Raw genomic sequence first — 18,692 nt, forward strand, 5'->3', positions numbered from 1 at the left:
TGTTTCCAATATGCACTTTAGGCCAAGTCTAAGACAGAAAGGGACACAACCCAGGTCAGTTTCTCCCATAGGATGCATTTGTTGTGTCACTCAGTTTAACTTCTTTTGCAAGGTCGGTGATGTATGGACAGCATGTGTTGGAGTGAACATTGCAAGAGTACCTATTTCTGATACTGACCACATTTGAATTGTGTCATTACTCCAAGATAGATGGTGACAAGCGTATGTTGCCACAGTGAAGTCTTCCTGAAATTTTTCCAAATTCTGGATACACAAACAGTTCCTGACCAACAATGGACAGAGCGTTACACAAAACAACTTGCAGAGATGATTAGTATTTATTGCTTTCAGCACGTCATAGTCCCACTGCTACTGCTGCTTCATTCTGCTAGGATCTTTCGAAGCCCGCCAGAGTGAATGTGTCAGATCAACCAGTGCAAAATCTGCTGCACGACAGACAGATATCAAGGAGGCCAGTGTCTAAAGCTCCTCTTAAAGCACATTATACAGCAGCTCGTGTGAGGTGAGCAAAAACTTATTGCTAGTGACATCAGGAACAGTGGAAGTGTATGCTGTTTTCTGATTGAGGTCACCATAAGCTTGCACCCATACAGTAGGAGCATTAGACTCTTGAGACTATCTGACGGGAGATGGAATGAGCCCTTCATCCCGAAGCGCGATTGGGGGTGGGATTATGTATGGTTGACATACACCTCTAATTCCTATCCATGGCAAAATGTCTGGTATTTGGAGACAACATTCTCCAACCTGTAGTTACAGGATATGCTGCTACTGTGGGTGAGGGCTTTACACTAGTGAATGACATGCTCATGCCTATCGAGTCAGAGTGGTCAATCAGTTTCTTGTGATGCATGGCGTACAGTGAATGGTAAGACCAGCATATTCTGTGGACATGAGTAATTTTTTTTGAAATTTCATGTGGCTATTTCTAGCAGAGTGCAGCCCTTGTAAGGCAGACCCTCCAGTGAGGGTGGGCGGCATCTGCCATGTGTAGGTAACTGCGTGTTATTGTGGTGGAGGGCAGTGTTATATGTGAGTTGTAGGGATGTTTGGGACAGCACCAACACCCAGCCCCCGGCCCATTGGAATTAATCAGTGAAGGTTAAAATTCGAACCCCGGACCCTCTGGATCGAAGGCCAGTAGGCTGACCATTCAGCCAACGAGTCGGACATGAGTTATGTTAAACAAGCGTGATGTGAACTGAAGAGAGCAACTGCTACCATCCTAACCCTCTTGCTAACATTCATCATCTAACTGAAGCTTTTAACCAAGAGTGGAATAATCTGCCCCAAAACAGTTGGATTATTTAATGCTGAGTATGACTCGTCATGTTCAAGCAAGCCTTGGAGCCCAAGATGGCTATACACAGTATTGATTTACTATACAATGAATGATAATTTTCTGTTCACAATCTCATATTACCAACTTTGTGCTTTTGTTGTGTTTCTGTTGCATTTGCATAGATGACTGCATGTTGTTTTTCTTTGTTTATCCCCTTTGAAATGTTTACAGAGTGGTTGGAAACATATCTCACAACAATGTAATTTTATCAGCTGCTGAAGTTAGCCAGTGAGATAGCTTCACGGGCAAATTCAAATGGGCTTTGCAAGGCGATGTTGCTAAGTCTTCACGTGGCTTGGACTGCCTCGAGAGCCATGCAGAGAAATCAGCATCAAACATAAACACACCTTAGGTTTCAGTCAGTGTCACCGTAGCGTATTTGCTAAGGCGCAATGCTATCAGTTCGGAAGTCCCTGTTCAAATCCCTCCCCTGGTGAAGTCTTCTTTTTAATTAGTTCTCTAAAACTGATCTTAAGCCATGATCAAATTTTGCAACACCACCACTTCATAAAACCCATTTGAATTCGCCCGTGAAGCGAACTGATTGGCTAACTTCAGCAGCTGATAAAATAGACTCTGCGAGATATTGAATTTTTTTTTTTTCAAATTATGTCTCAGTATGGCCAGCCTCAAATGCACATATACTGTACCTGGTTCACGTTGTTTCCGACCACCCCGTAGTATGCATGTACACATAGCAAAATGAAAAGTCCACTAAATCAGAATACGCAAAACTTGTTGAGCATTGTAAATGAATCTTGAGGTCCATGTGTGCCTTCAGCCCTTGTTTTGTTTGAATAATAGCAGTGAATGATAACATGCGCACAGCCAAGTCAGATTATCATGACCACTGACTAACATCTTGAGAAACCACTCTGCTCAGCAGCTAAATAGACTGGGATTGACTGTAAGGGAGCTGGTAGGTTGTCAGAAGAATCTGGAGCCTTTTTGCCTGCAGTGCATCCCACAGCTGCTTCAGGATATTTGTGGAGAATCCATAAACCAAACATGACAGTAGAGGGTATCCCTCAGATGCTCAATTGGATTCATATTTGGGGGAATTAGTGGGTCATGGAAGTATTTGGAAATGTGGTTTGTTCTCATGCAACCAGTGATCAGGCTTTTCTAGCCATGTGACATCACATTGCCTGGCTGGTTGATCCCATCTACCAGAGAGAAGAAAATCAGCTTCTTTGGGTTTATGTGATCAGAAAGTATGGACTTACAGCTAAATCAGTGGAGAGTGCCTTCCTCACGAATGATAGTCCTAGAAAATGCCATAAAAACATTCCCCAGACTATCACATTACCTCCACGGCTTGTGTTCTTCTACAATTGATGGATTTCATCTTACTCCAATATCCACGTTGACAGAATATCCAATTATCAAGCAAAACAGTTCATCTATCCAACACCTTTTATATCATACATTTAATTATGCATTACTTTTATAGAATACATGTTTCGTCTCCTATAGGAGAATAACTTGTAAGACATATACATACATATGGATCAGAGAACGAACTCCAATGACAACATAAATGAAATCACAGAGAACACAAATATGTTATTTCAAGGAATTTATAAGCTGTTACCAAGAAGATCTAAACAGAAATATTAAAAAGGACTTCATCAACTCCCCTCACACTCCTCCTTACTCTTCCCAATCATAACAACACCCTTCCTGTCAATGTGGCACCTCACCCCACCTTCAGAGCTGTTCAACTCGTGAAACCAACTATCAGTATCACGAGTGCACTCGATAGGACATACACATCACCTTTCAAGAGGAAACATTAGGGAAGTGAGTAGCACATCTAGGGCCTATATATCCCTGCGACACCTCACCTTTATTTACACAATATCCATATACCCTTATTCTCGTATATCTAGACTCTATACACTGGAACAGTTGGCAAATTCCAACGCGTTGCTTGTTGTTGTTTGAGTCATCAGTCCACAGACTAGTTTGATGCAACACTGCATGCCACCCTATCCTGTGCTAACATTTTCATTTCTACGTAACTATTGCATCCTACATCTGTCCTAATCTGCTTGCCATATTCATACCTTGGTCTACCCCTACCATTCTTACTGCCTACACTTCCTTCAAAAACCAACTGAACAAGTCCTGGGTGTCTTAAGATGTGTTCTATCTCTTCTTCTTGTCAAATTTAGCCAAATCGATCTCCTCTCACCAATTTGATTCAGTATCTCCTCATTTGTGATTCGATCTATCCATCTCACCTTCAGCATCCTTCTGTAACACCACATTTCAAAAGCTTCTATTATCTTTCTTTCTGAGATAGTTATCGTCCATGTTTCACTTCCATACAGTGCCACGCTCCAGATGTGAGTCATCAGAAACATCTTTATAATCCCTATATCAATGTTTGATGTGAGCATTCTTTTCTTAAGAAAGCTCTTCCTTGCTTGTGCTAGTCTACATTTTATGTCTTCCTTACTTCTGCCATCGTTAGTTATCTTACTACCCAAGTAACAATATTCATCTACTTCCTTTATTTCCTAATCTAATATTTCCTGCATCATCTACCTTCGTTCGACTGCTCTCCATTACTTTGGTTTTGGACTTGTTTATTTTCATCTTGTACTCCTTAACCAAGGAGCCTCCGTGGCTCAGGCGGCAGCGCGCCGGCCTTTCACCGCTGGGTTCCGTGGTTCAAATCCTGGTCACTCCATGTGAGATTTGTGCCGGACAAAGCGGAGGCAGGACATGTCTTTCTGACATTCAATTCTGTTGAATTTCTTACCTACTGACATCAATTTAGTCTTCGAGAGGCTAATTTTCATACCATACTCATTGCACCTATTTTCAAGTTCCAAGATATTATACTGCAGGCTTTCGCCACAATCTGCCATTAAGACCAAGTCGTCAGCATAGGCCAGACTGCTTATTACATTTCCACCTAACTGAATCCCTGCCATTTTATACCTTTCAGCAGATGATTCATGTAAACTACGAACAGCAAAGGTGAAAGATTACAGCCTTGTCTGACCCCTGTAAGTACCCTGAACCAAGAACTCATTCTACCATCAATGCTCACTGAAGCCCAATTGTCAACATAAATGCCTTTGATTGATTTTAATAATCTACCTTTAATTCCATAGTGCTCCTGTATGGCAAACATCTTTTCCCTCGGTACCCTGTCATTCCTAGCATTCTGATAATAGTTTTCACTGTCATATCAACAAGTTTTTAGGAGATACTTATGATCTGTTTATTGTACCACAAAGAGAAAACACTTTGGGTGAAAACTGCAAGAAATTGACAAATCCCATTTGTTCTTCATGAAAAACATGAAACACAATTTTTACAAGCAACGGAAAAAAGCTGTAAGGTCCATAATTCAGGGAGACAAGCTGGTGTGTAAAGCCAAACCAGATGTAACCTTCGAAAAATTCAGTGGTCAGTTTTCAAATGAGAATATATGCATATGTGAAGGCATATTACAAACTATGAAAGAGCTAGTCTCGATGAAGAATACAACCCTACCGTCAGTGCTGTTAAGGCCATCAAATTTGACACATCACCTGGTCCAGATTGAGTCTTGATGCACGCTTTTATAAACACTCTTCCCACACCGGCCACTCTACGGAGTGTCTCAAACAAGCAAGAACAAGTTTCATCCATAAAAAGGGGGAGATGAAACGGATCCTGCTTTAAATTACAGTATTGAGAAACATGCTTTGAAAATCAGTTTGGAGAAGGGCAAAACAGGGGTGGTGACGAGAAAAAAGAGAAGGAAAAGGAATCGTTAGTATCAGGGGACAAAACCTTAAGGTTGTTGCGTACTTCAAATATTTGGGAAGTTAAATAATGCAAGATTGGATAAGGAGATCAGCAGAAGGGCACAAGTGGTAAATAGGGTCTACCAGAATGTAAGGAACTTCATTGGGAACAGAGAAGTTCCTATGAAATGAAGAGATAATTTACAGGATGTACTATACCCCTATATTAACATGTGCATCAGAGACTTGGACATTGACGGCAAAAGATGAGGGTAAAATTCAGGCCAGCGAGATGAAGTTCCTGAGGAGTATGTAGAGAAGACATGGAGAGACACAGTACGAAATGAAGAAGTTAGAAATAGGGGTAGAAAAACTGAGTGATACGATAGAGAAGAATAAATTGAGATGGTTTGGACATGTTATGAAGATGGAGGTGGGAAGGATTCCAAAACAAGTGTTGGAGGCTAAGATTCGATTAAAGAGGGCAAGAGATAGGCCCAGAGCAAGATGGTGAGACTCTGTCAAGAACAGCATAAGACTTGTCCATAGCTTATCAAACTAAATACAAGAATGAACATGGATTTTGAAGACTGTAACTAACGGAAAGAGGCAACACCATGATAACCATGAAAAAAAAAAAAGTACACTACTGTACAAAAAGTAAAGAAAAAGCTGCAAGATGTGTTGAAACTCGTGGACTGTGTCCCACCTGTCCATCACTAGTTCTATCACAGTTTGATTCCTGACTCTGCAGACACTAACGAAGTTGAAGTGTAAGCAAGGAGCTGCTGATCTGTTAGTTTTAATGCTTTGTATGTGCACTTACAAGGGGGGGGGGGGGCATAATTAGCTCTGTGGCTTAGCTGTTGGCTTCCCACCCAGAAGGCTGAGGTTGAATCCCAATCGATTCTGGGTCAAGATTTTCATCTCAATCACGTGATGTCAGGAAGAGCATCCAGTCTTCAACTCCCAGCCGAAATCTAAAATGAGCCTAGATGGCTCCAGCGACCCCAGAAATAATTGGGATAAGCTGAAGAAAGTTTTAGCACAGTCTAATATATACAGTCGCGAAGCTCTGATGATATTTTTCATCCTATGCGACTACAGCGCTCCAAGCGGCGAGGTAGAGGCGACTTGCTAGCAGACAACAGGGAACGAATTGCCACTACAGTCTAAAATGGTCATAACTTCTAAACCATGCATGCAAATAATGTCCTGACAAAGTTATTGTAATCCTTATGAAATAGTGGAGGAGGTCAACAAGTTATTTCGATGAGGAGTTCAAGAATAATATCAAAATATTTATTTAATCTTAAGGAGTTATTTTTCTTTACCACGGACTATAACATAAAATCGCTTCTAGAGGGCGACCGGTTCAAAATAGGTATATACCATCACGGACCTTTTTGTAGAGGTTTCTATGCTCTACAATTCTACGCTTACACTTGGGGCCTATCGTTGACGGTTCACGCGGCATATGCCAAGGAAGCAAGCGACCGACCGACATTGAACCTGCCAAGTTGGGCTAAGAAGGCCAGCGCTCCACCATGGTTGGTCACTTGCTTTCTTGACTTACGCTGCCTGAACCGTCAACGATAGACCCCAAGTGTAAGCATAAGAATTGTAGAGAATAGAAACCTCTACAAAAAAGTCCGCTATGGTATATACTTATTTTGAACCGACTGCCCTCTAGAAGCGATTTTATGTTATAGTCCGTGGTAAAAAAACATAACTCCTTAAGATTAATAAATATTTTGATATTATCTTCGAACTCCTCATCGAAATAAATTGCTTGTACTCCTCCACTATTGCGTAAGGATTACAATAAGCTTGTCAGGACATTATTTGAATGAATGGTTCAGAAGTTATGACCATTTTAGACTGTAGTGGTAATTCGTTCCCTGTTGTCTGCTAGCAAGTTTCCTCTACCTCGTCGCTAGAGGTCTAGTGTCGCTCCAGTTGTCAAGTGGTTGAACCTTCCTCTTATTAGAGCTTCGCGACTGTTTATATTAGACTGTGGTTTTAGTTTATGTGCACTTACAAGTTCCTAATATTCCATATTCTGAAAAGAACATCATAGTGAAGATACAAACAGACCTTTTCCCACGACAGATTTACGTTGATTTCAATTTGTCTTCAGTCGCCAGTTCCACCCTGATTTCCATTGCTACTAGTTTAAATATTACTGATGGAAATGTTATTTTAACTGAAGATTGTGGTGTTAAAAGACTTGAAATATCAGAAATTGTTTCATTATCATGCATGTTCTTAACATAAATGTCACTCCCATTGGGGCAATAAAGTGCCCAGCCACAATATTCTATGACCATGGTATTCAAATTCCACGAACCTACTACGCTGGCGTAGCAGGGGGAGAGGTGATGCACCCACGTGACGCGTCCCAGGTGGCGGATGGGGTAGGGTCCTAACCGGCTTGCCGGCAGACTTGAGGGAAATAAAATACCTCTCGCGGACCAAACATAAAACCCCCCTGTGAGTGGGGGACGCAGAGAAAGAATACACCCACGGTATCCCCTGCCTGTCATAAGAGGCGACTAAAAGGGGCAACCAAGGGATGAACCGTGAGACTACTTGTAATTAGTACCGTCACGCAGGGAGCACCATGGGTTTCATTTACTTGCGCGTAGTACCACTATGTTAGGTATGCAATAGGTCTGTGATTAGTAGCGACAGTGTGTGAATCAGGAGGTGGGTCCTACAGTACCTGTGATTCGTACCCTTATATGAGCGACACCATGGCTCTGCCTTACCTATGCTCAGTTCCCACTATGTAAGGAATTCCATGGGACAGTACAAGTCCCTGTGGTTAGTCCACTTATGTGAGGAGCACCATAAGTTTGCGTTGCCTTTGTAGGTTTGCGTTGCCTGTAAATAGCGCCGCAATGTGCGAAACACTATACATCTGTGTTACATGTGTGCATTACACTACCTGTGAATAGTACCACAATGTGTGGAATACCGTGAGTGTCCACTACTTTTGTTTAGTTCCACAACATTACACATATCATGGTTCTACTTTCCTAGTGATAAATACCATTATGAGGGGCTGATGACCTGGATTTTGGACCAGTTTCGACTATAAGCATAATCGATTCAGTATCGTGCTATAGAAGCAGTCCCTTGGTCAGTGCTACTATTGTTTTGTGCCAACTTCTGTGCATGTGAGGCACTGTGTGTCGGATCCACTGATTGTTTTAAATTCCGTCCATCCATTCATTCTTCGTCCTCGTGGTTTGAATTCTGGTCAGAGGAAGGTTTTGGACTTTTAAGTTGTCTATTAATTTCGACTTATTTCGTACCATTAGGGGGCCGATGACCTCGATGTTAGGCCCTTTAAACAACAAACATCAATCAGTCATCATCAGTATTAAAATTATTGACTTTTGACCCTATATATAACAGCCCAAAAAAATTCTGCCTGTACATAATCTACAATGAATATTAATGAACCTTTGAAAACTATGAATATGTCGTACCCGTGAATGGTACAATTTCATGAGTTGAACAAACTTTCTAACCGCTCTTCCTCAAAATTAAGAAAATGTTGCTTGGTACCATTTTGCCCCGACCCCTTCAGTATTATGTCTATTTCTGTATATAATGTTATAATTTGTTTTTAAAAATTACAAGTTATTCAAATGAGTTAGTATAAGAGCAATTCTATACATAAGACATATATTGAAGATGTTTGTGACAAATCTCACAATGAATACAAGTATTTAAATATTAATTTTGTCTAAAGGTGTTGGGGGAAAATGGTACAGTATTAATGTAAATGCCATTTATTTGCTACATTTTGTATACTGATTGTGTTCAAATCATTATATTTTACAATTTTGTCTAATAGCAACTTCATTGTCTTTCAGAAATTTCCGTACCAAATATTAATTATCCTGGACTAATCTGGGTGAACAGTGGAAGTCATTTGTCCATCAGCAGAGAAGCATTTATTCTCAGTGGAATTTTAGCGATAGCTATTAGACAATCTACTCTCAGGCCAAATAGTTGGTTAGTTTTGTTAGTTTTATACTCAGCTGTCTCATGGTGTAATTATAATGGTCAATCATGAAACTATTTTTTATAAATTCTTTTTTATGACTAATTTATTGGGAAAATGCAAAATAATGTGAGGTTTATTTGAGTCTTACAACTCATTTATACAAAATATGACTGGCAGAAATAAATGAATATTTTTCCCTGCTGTGTACTTACATAACATACTAGAGCAGGCAGTTGCAAAAACATGGATAAAATTTTTTATATTAACCCATTTCTTTAAGTTTAAAGCATGTATTCATATACTTCCAAGAATATTGTGTTGTATTATGTTTTTATTTTTCATAATTTTGGTATATCCTGTATTTTTAAATTTTTCTATCATTGGGTTGTAAGACAAGAACAACAATCAAAGCATATTACGTACTAATATTTAAAGAATTTTGAAAATAGTCATTATTGGGTATTTTGCTGTTGAGATTGATGTGGAGCTTTGTAAATCACATTCAAGGATCATGCATGTTTATCTGAACAAATATTATGCACTCGCTTCTTTTGACTTACCCTATGTGCACCGTAGTAGTAAATAATCATATCTTTTCATATTTCATAATGGGCATAATGTTTATATGTACTTTTGCCAAGATGCAGTAATTCTTGTTACCTAGATCTTTGATGTAATAATACTGTTGCATTTACTTATAGTGTTTTAATGGGTTTTGTTGTTATTAATGTATTCGTTTGTCCCATTAGAGTGCCTTATTCCATTGCCTCACTTGAACTGTAATATTACTATCTAAACATAGAATTACTTTGCACAAAACAAGTAGACCTATGTGTTTTTTGTTATTATTATTATTATTATTATTATTATTATTATTATTATTATTATTATTATTATTCATTGATATTATCATAGGCACTCTACTTTCCTGAATAAAAACCAAACTGCATTCCCATGCAGTGATGATTGATGATATATTTTTTTAATATATATATTGTTAATGGGGGGAATAATCTCTTGTTTTAGTCTTTGACTGAAATTCTGAATAATGTATGCATGAATTGTATTCCTTTATGTTGATTTCTACAATATTTTCAAATATTAATGAAATCTCATCATATCTTATTGTACAGTTTTAACTGATTGGAGATACAGCTTCCTTCTTAATAATGAGGATAATGTCTCTCTCTTAAGGGTATGTTAGTTTAAAACAGGCATACTGTTGCAAAGAATGTTCACTGCTTGGGTGCAATATATTTGTCGGTTGTGTTTTGTATCAAATGCCAGTATTTCATGTAGCATGTTTCAACTTTGTTGGCACCATTCAGATTTTCTTATTGCATAGTCCATTCTTTTGTCTTGCTTATTTTGCCATTTTTGTGATGAAACTATCTGAACTTACATTACTTTGCACAAAACAAGTAGACTTACCTTTTTTTCTACATTGACGTTATCTTAGCCACTTTACTTTCCTGCATAAAAACCAAACTTCCCCTCCTGTAAAATTCTTGAACTGGAGAAGAATTTTGAGAATCCTCTTCTTTAATGAAACATTTGAGTACCGGTACCTCTTAAGAATAGTTTAAGTACTAGTTACATTTATGCCTATAATGAGATTTATTTACAAATGCTTTGTGGTAGATAGGTCACAGCAGTGTTCATTAAATCATCAGTTTGTATTAGTGGTTTTGTATTTTTAGTGATTATCTGCAACTTCGAAATTTACTTTTGAATTATTTTAAAACTTGTAGCTGAAAGCTTTTCAAATAAAAACAGACTGACACTTTCTAATGCTCATAGAACCTTTTTTCTGTAAAATATTCAGCCTCAATTTTGGTACGATATTGATAAATCTTCCATGTAAAGAAAAGCCCAGTTCCAACTAGGGTTGCCAACTTTTTACAGAGAAAATAGGGATCAAGGTGGAAGCCTACAAAATAAACATTTCAAATAACGTTTTCTACAAATTTGAAATGTGCGTGCATGTTTCATTTTATATTATTGCTTGTATTTATTTACAGACTTTGCTTCTTTTAGCAAAGATTCATTCGATTTTACATATGTAAAGAATTCTCTACAATTGAAATTAAAATTCACTGCTACTTGCAGTTCTGCTTTTATAAGCTGTGTGTTACATTTGTTGACCTCTGTCCATTTATGGTTCATTGGGGAAAAAATTCTTTCTGCCTCAGCATTTGAAGCAGGAGTGCTTAATACAAACCCGACTACTTTCAGCAAATTGGAAACCTGAACATTTTTTGCTCTCAAGATACAGAAAACATTAACCCACTTTCTGTTTGCATTGCCTTCGATAGATATGCATTGCTTCAAAATATCCTTTGCATTACAAAATCCATCATACGAAAAAGGCCAACTCCTCAACCGTCTAAGCCACTCAGTCCAGCAAAATATGTATTTAAACAGTTTGCCTTCAAGATTTGTTTGTTATAATCATTTAACAACTTGAATACTGAATTATGCTTTCCAAAATTAACGTTGGCATTATCAGCACAGAAAGCAATACAATTGTTTGTATCAAGTATATGGGGTTCCAAATAAAGTTTTAATAAATTATGGATAGACATTGCTGCTTCACTGCTCTCTTCTATAAAATCCAGAAGTTTATTTTGAATTCAGATTTCAAGATCAAAATATATCAAAACAATCTGAAACCTATTCCTATTTTTATGGTTTGAGGCATCACTTGCTATAGCGAAGAATTTAGTTGATTTATAGGGATCATTTAAAATTAAAATCTGGAACACTTTTTGGAGCTAAAACTTCTTTCACTATTGCTTCAGCTTTTGTGCACCAGTAATGCATTTTTTTTCCATAACACTAGAATCACTGAATACATCCTTCACAACATTAATATTTCAGTCCAAGCTAGTGTAGCTGAAGTTTCCATGGCTAAATGGTTAGCGTACTGGCCTTTGTTCACAGGGGTCCCGGGTTCGATTCCCGGCAGGGTCGGGAATTTTAACCATCGTTGGTTAATTCCGCTGGCACGGGGACTGGGTGTATGTGTCGTCCTCATCATCATTTCATCCTCATCATGAAGCTCAGGTCGCCTACGGGTGTTAAATCAAAAGACCTGCATCTGGCGAGCCGAACTTGTCCTCGGACACTCGAGGCACTAAAAGCCATGCGCCATTTTCATTTTCCCTATGTGATACACAAATGTAAATTCTGCTGCAACAGCTCTGCTTAATCCACTTGTGGTTGAGCTACCTCTAGCAGAAAAGAAGCTGGAAATCTTGGAAGACTCCTTTATGTTCTTCTCTTTGCTTGTATGACCTAATGATATTAAAAATATTTATTACTAAATTAAATTCATGTTTACATAATTTTAAATTGCACCAAACAAAATAAAATAATGGTACTACAAAATTAACTAACAGCTTACCTGTAGTTCTTGCATGCTGACAACAGTTGGTATTGCCACCATGTGCACACGAAATTCCCGTTTGCAGATAGAACAGAAGGCTCTGAAACAGTCAGCTCTCATGGGACAAATCCAGGATTATGTTTCTTCCCAACATGAATGGTAAACACACATGCTTTTAGGTTGGTGGGGTTTCTTTTTTACCTTGGGGGTGATTTCACCCTACCTTCATTGCCACTCGTATTAAAACAAGAAATCACAAACTCTGAATCTGACCAGAACAATGCTCACGTCCTCTAGCTTAGTGTAGTGTGGTCCTTCGTCCAGTTTCTGGGTCATCGACCAGCAGAGCAGACTCGTAACATAAGGCGCTGTTGCCGGTTTACTTCTTTACTTATTCATCTGTTCACCACAGGACCAGAGATTGTAGGGAAAGCTGTGGCATGTCATGCGAAATAAATAATTTTTTTAACTACCATTGCAAAACTTAAAAAATACAGGATAAATTCAAAATAATACGGGACACAGGATCTGAAAAAAAAAAAAAAAAAAAAAAAAAGCTAAAATACAACAATTCCTGGGAAATACAGGATAGTTGGCAACCCTAACTACAACTTTGATGAATTTTTGAATTTAGTGGTCTATATTCTGTTATAGAAAATAATTTTCATGGCCCTCTTTTCACATTAATACGTTTGTTTCTGATACATATGTTACCGAGCGAGTTGGCCGTGCGGTTAGGGCCACGCAGCTGTGAGCTTGCATCCGGGAGATAGTGGGTTCAACCCACTGTCTGCAGCCCTGAAGATGGTTTTCAGTGGTTTCCAGTTTTCACACCAGTCAAATGCTGGGGCTGTACCTTAATTAAGGCCACGGCCGCTTCCTTCCCACTCCTAGCCCTTCCCTACCCCCATCGTCGCCATAAGACCTATCTGTGTCGGTGTGACGTAAAAAGCAAATATATATTTTTGAGCCAAAACCGACATCTCAGTGATTTATTGAATGCATTGGTAATTGGTAATAAATGTCTATAAATGTTTTTGAAGCTAAGATTTGTATTGTTGTATGTAACTTTCCTGATTGTATTTATGAGTGTGTTATTGTAGATGGAAGTCACATGTTGTAATTTCTGGTTTGTCATATATATTCTGTAATTGTTTGTACTTATCAAGTACTTCAGAAGTATCTAGCAATTTCTCATTGACTACATCGACCATTGATGATTATAATTTGATGATCATACGAAGGGCGTTTGAAAAGTCCATGCAAAAATAAAAACTACCGTGTTTGGGGTAAACCTTTTTTTTATTTTTCGACATAGTCTCCTTTTAGGCTTATACACTTCGTCCAACGATGTTTTAGTTTGTTGATCCCTTCCGAATAGGATTTGTCCAAGTCTGAAAAATATCCATTAGTATTTGCAATCGCCTCCTCGTTTGAATAAAATCTTTGTCGCACCAGCCATTTCTTCAAATTGGGGAACAAATAGTAGTCTGAGGGATCCAAGTCTAGAGAATAGGGGGGATGTGAAATGAGTTGGAATCGTATTTCCATTAATTTTGCGACCACAACTGCTTAGGTGTGTGCTGGTGCGTTGTCGTGATGGAAAAGGTCTTTCTTCTGGGCCATTCGCGGGCGTTTTTCTTGCAACTCGGTTTTCAAACTGTCCAATAACGATGAATAATATGCACCTGTAATAGTTTTACCCTTTTCCAGACAGTCGATGAGGATTATCCCTTGCGAATCCCAAAAGACAGTCGCCATAACCTTTCCGTTACAAAAATAATGGGTGAAACATGTACCTGACATAAATAAGTCTACATAAAATCATGTAGATAATAACCACATTAAACGTGGAAAGTATTGAATAGGTGGTTTTTTATTAAATTATCCTTGATATCTATGCATAACCTTTCCGGCCAAAGGAACAGTCTTCACCTATTTTGGTGCAGATTCCCCCTTGGCAACCCATTGTTTAGATTGTTGTTTGGTCTTAGGAGTATAGTAATGTATCATATAGTTGTTGATTCCCGTAGGGAATCTGAAATATTTGCCCCGAATGAGTAAATTTATAATACCAATATAAATGGTCCTTTATTGGACATTATAAATTTTCCAGCTAACTAATTCCTGGTTGCCAGCGTTTCGCCCCCATGTGCTAGGTCGGGCTCGTCGGTTGGTACCTAGCACACCTACCAAGATGCATGACTAGTGCATACCGTGGAGGCCACTGCATAGGCCACTTGAAGCCACTGGCAGTGTCACTGCACTATGGGCATAAATTTACTCATTCGGGACAAATATTTCAGATTCCCTATGGGAATCAACATCTATATCATCTGATGGCCAAGCAGGCATCAATTTTTGGTAGTGAGACAGTCTCTCATGGTGCATTGGCACTGCCGGTGTCCATATGTTTATGCAAAATATTATGTACCCATTCAGTTGAGATGCCCACAGCACTAGCAATCTCACGCACCTTAACTCTTCTGTCATCCATCACCTTATCGTGGATTTGATCAATGATTTCTGGATTCGTAACCTCCACAGGCCGTCCAGAACGTTCAGCGTCACTTGTGACCATATGGCCAGTCCAAAAATTTTGAAACCACTTATAAACTGTTCTAATCAAAGGTGCAGAGTCACCAAAATGTTTATCAAGCTTCTCTTTAGTCTCCTGAGGCATTTTGCCTTTCATAAAGTAATGTTTAATCACCACACGAAATTCTTTTTCGTCCATTTCTTGAAAATCACTCTACTTCCTTGATTCACACGAATGCCAAACACAAAGAAATAGACCAATATGACTGAAACTGCGTTCATTCAACTACTAACTAAACATGACCTTGATACGCGCCGATGGTGCCATCTCTCGGACTTTGCACGGACTTTTCAAACCCCCTTCGTATAATTTGAAGCTGGTGTCCTACTACACTACACTACAGTCTGATTCAGAACATGATGTTGTCTCCCTATCCCTTTTTCTAAGTAACAATACTCATGTGCCACATAGTGAAGCCAAGATTATTATTAGTTATTATTTCGTAAAATGCAGGTGATTCAAATTATGTCATTAATAGTGAACTAAGCAGGTGTTAGATCTGTATGAAAAGAGGCAGATACTAAAAACCTTTTTTGCACTAAATTTGTTCATTTAAGTTAATACTCATGATATTATAATTGTAGAATAAAACAGCAATATAATACCATTTAATCTAGACAGAATCTGTTCTCTCTATGATAAAAAGCCGCCTCTGCTTGATCGTTTTCCATTTCGTGTCACAGCTTACTTCTTGTCAGCATTTGTCTCTGTTAATAGTTTGAGGAAAAGCCTGATACTTGGCAAATCAATGAAGCCTGCCTGAATGTTTAAGCTTGTCTCTGGCAGGATACCAAAGTTGGTAAAGTTCAGGATTGTCCACCCTTTAATATTCAAACTGCAGCTCAATGATGATAATTTTTTAAATGTCTCTTTCATCATTATAGCATGTTTAGTGTAGTTATTATTTCTTAAAGTATAAACTCAAGACCTGAAATGAACACTAGCATGTGTTGTATTTTGAATTTTGATTAGAATATGAGAGAGAAATGAACTGAATTTGTAATCAGTAACATTCCAGCTAAAAGGTACCTCTGTTTTGATGTTTTATATTTCCTAAGGTGATTCATAATGTTAAAAAAAAATGTGAGAATTTTGGATGTGAATGGTGAAAGAAATGAAATGGAACAAGAACTTAAATTCTTGTTATTCTCGAACTTTCCTTCTCCAATCCTTTCTGTTTTAAAATTTGTTCCTTTCCATTTATTAATATTTACTCCATGTGAGCCATAATGTTAACAAAAGAAAGTTATGAGAATTTTGTATGCAAATTGTGGAAGAAATGAAATGGAACAAAAGGAATTTAAATTACTAGTTATTCCCAAGCTTTCCTTCTCCAAATCTGTTTTCAAATTTTTACTGTGAAGTTCTTTTCTTTACCCAATTTTTGCTTTTTATTTTTTTTTTTTTTTTCATCCATAAAAACTTTGACTTTTGTGTTCTTACAAGAAATTCTGCACACACAAAAAAAAGTGATGTGTTTGGAACTGCACCCCAATTTTAATTTTGTTCACTGTTGTTTCAAAACAGATGCTTCAAAGAATAAGTCTAAAAAAACGACATACATATGGTAGTTAATATTGGTTCCTGTACTGTATATTACATCTTACATTCTGTGGAAGCTAATTGAATGAGGAAATGAATGTCTGGAACCTTGATTGGTAAAATTTAAATGAAATTTAATGAGAAAGTATTTGAAATCAACACGGAAAATCAAAACGTGGGAAATTTGGAAAGAAAAAAGATATTGCTGTTAAGGTGAAAAAATTTAAGGAACTGTGGAAGGCTTTCAGTCATCTCCTTTAATTTGAGAATTATTTATGCAGCCTATCTCAGTATTATTAAATAGACCATTGGATATACATATGCCTTTAGATCCTTTGTTAGGATATAATAATATTGATTGTATGCCCCAAAATTAGTATTTAACAACTAGATTATTTTATATGACTCTTGTTCCATGCCTGTTTCTTCCATTTTTCTACAAACCATTTTATTGTGTTATATCATATTGTGGCTGATAGTCACAAAAATCATATAAATATATATATATCATCTTAGATCTGATTGATGTGGTGAGTTGTAAACAGATAGGCTTTATTGCATCTGTTGACTGTTTTTGAACTTTTTTCTCAAATATATTTATTTTCTTACAAGAGATCTGTGGCAAGTAAGTCAATTTGTGTTTTTTAAGACATGTATATTTTTGTTATTATATGACAATTATATGTCCAATTTGGAGGTCTAAAGACTACATGTATTTGGATGTATCTAAAACGTACAGTAACTGTTACTGTAGGGGTTAGCACATCTTTATGTAATGGGAAGATTTCAAATAGTTGTTTCATCAAAGTATATTTTTATTCATATTTAATAGTTGATATACTGTGGCATTTGTTAAGAATCTGTGAATATTTCATGAAATGTAGAAAGGCAGCTGACATTTTAGTTGTCAATATTTGTTTCAGAACAAATAAAACTTGCATTCTTTGTATTGCACCATATTTGTGATAAGTAGATTTGCATGGAATGCTAGTATAATACATGTGGGTTTTTTATTATAAATATAACAACCAGGGTCATGTTAAGTAGTTCTTACATTTACTCATGTCATTTGTCTATTTGATATTCTGAGTTTTATCAATTTTTGGCATATCACTTTGCTACAAAATGAAAGATTTTAAAAAAGGAAAAAGAAGTACCTTAAACCTTACATTCCAGATTGAGTGTTCTTTATTCACAATATTACATGTATATATATTTTTGTCAATAATGTGTATGTAATTAAAAAATTGTTTATAAATGAAATGGAATTAAATATTTGTCTAGGTCTTTTATTACTCCTGCCAGTATGAGGAGGGGGCAGAGTGGAAGTTCTCCTAGCCATGTGTAATCTAAAAATATGTACACTTGCCGTGCCGACACAGAAAGTGATAGCGAGCTGAAAAATCCTAAGTCCAACTATACAATGACAGGTATTATCACATGCAGCCATGATACTGTGGTTCCTAGCTTGATACAGCAATGAAACATCTTACTTACTCCTTGACGCTACGGTCCTTGCAGAACCTTGGTCTCCGCAACAATCTTCTTCCAAAGCTCTCTGTCGATTGCCTTGGTCCTCCATCTCCGGACTCCCATGGTACGTAGATCAGCCTCCACCTCTTCTATCCATCGCTTTCTTGGTCTACCACTACATCGTCTTCCACCTGGATGCCCCTCCAGCACTTTCTTAGGTTCTCTTGTAGTCTCCATTCGATGGACATGTCCTAGCCAACGCACTCTAGCAGTCTTCATGAAAGATACTATATCCTGCTCTTGGTACAGGTCTCTAAGCTCCTGATTAGATCTAATACACCATCCCAGTGCAGTTTTAACTGGCCCAAAAATCTTCCTCAATACCTTTCTTTCCCATGTCATTAACCTATATTCTTCTGTTTTATTTAATACCCAGGTCTCAGCTCCATATGTAACCACGGGTCTAATGACAGTCTTATAAATGGTCAACTTAGCTTTCCTGGATATTTGTTCATTTCTTAATGTTGGAATTAAGGCAGCATAGCATCGATTTCCTG

At 37.7% G+C, this 18,692-nt stretch overlaps 1 protein-coding gene across 1 annotated transcript in view; it reads left to right on the forward strand.

The window, feature by feature from the left end:
• The window catches only part of LOC136856795 (lachesin), a 136,883-nt gene extending 118,948 nt beyond the window's left edge, over nt 1-17,935 (forward strand). Inside the window, exon 7 of the mRNA XM_067134907.2 lies at nt 9,000-17,935. Coding sequence (XP_066991008.2) covers nt 9,000-9,021 — 22 coding nt within the window. The 3' untranslated portion in view covers nt 9,022-17,935. The remainder of the gene's footprint in view (nt 1-8,999) is intronic.
• Nucleotides 17,936-18,692: the final 757 nt, after the last annotated feature.

This window comes from Anabrus simplex, chromosome 1, assembly GCF_040414725.1.
Source record: "Anabrus simplex isolate iqAnaSimp1 chromosome 1, ASM4041472v1, whole genome shotgun sequence".
NCBI lineage: Eukaryota > Metazoa > Arthropoda > Insecta > Orthoptera > Tettigoniidae > Anabrus > Anabrus simplex.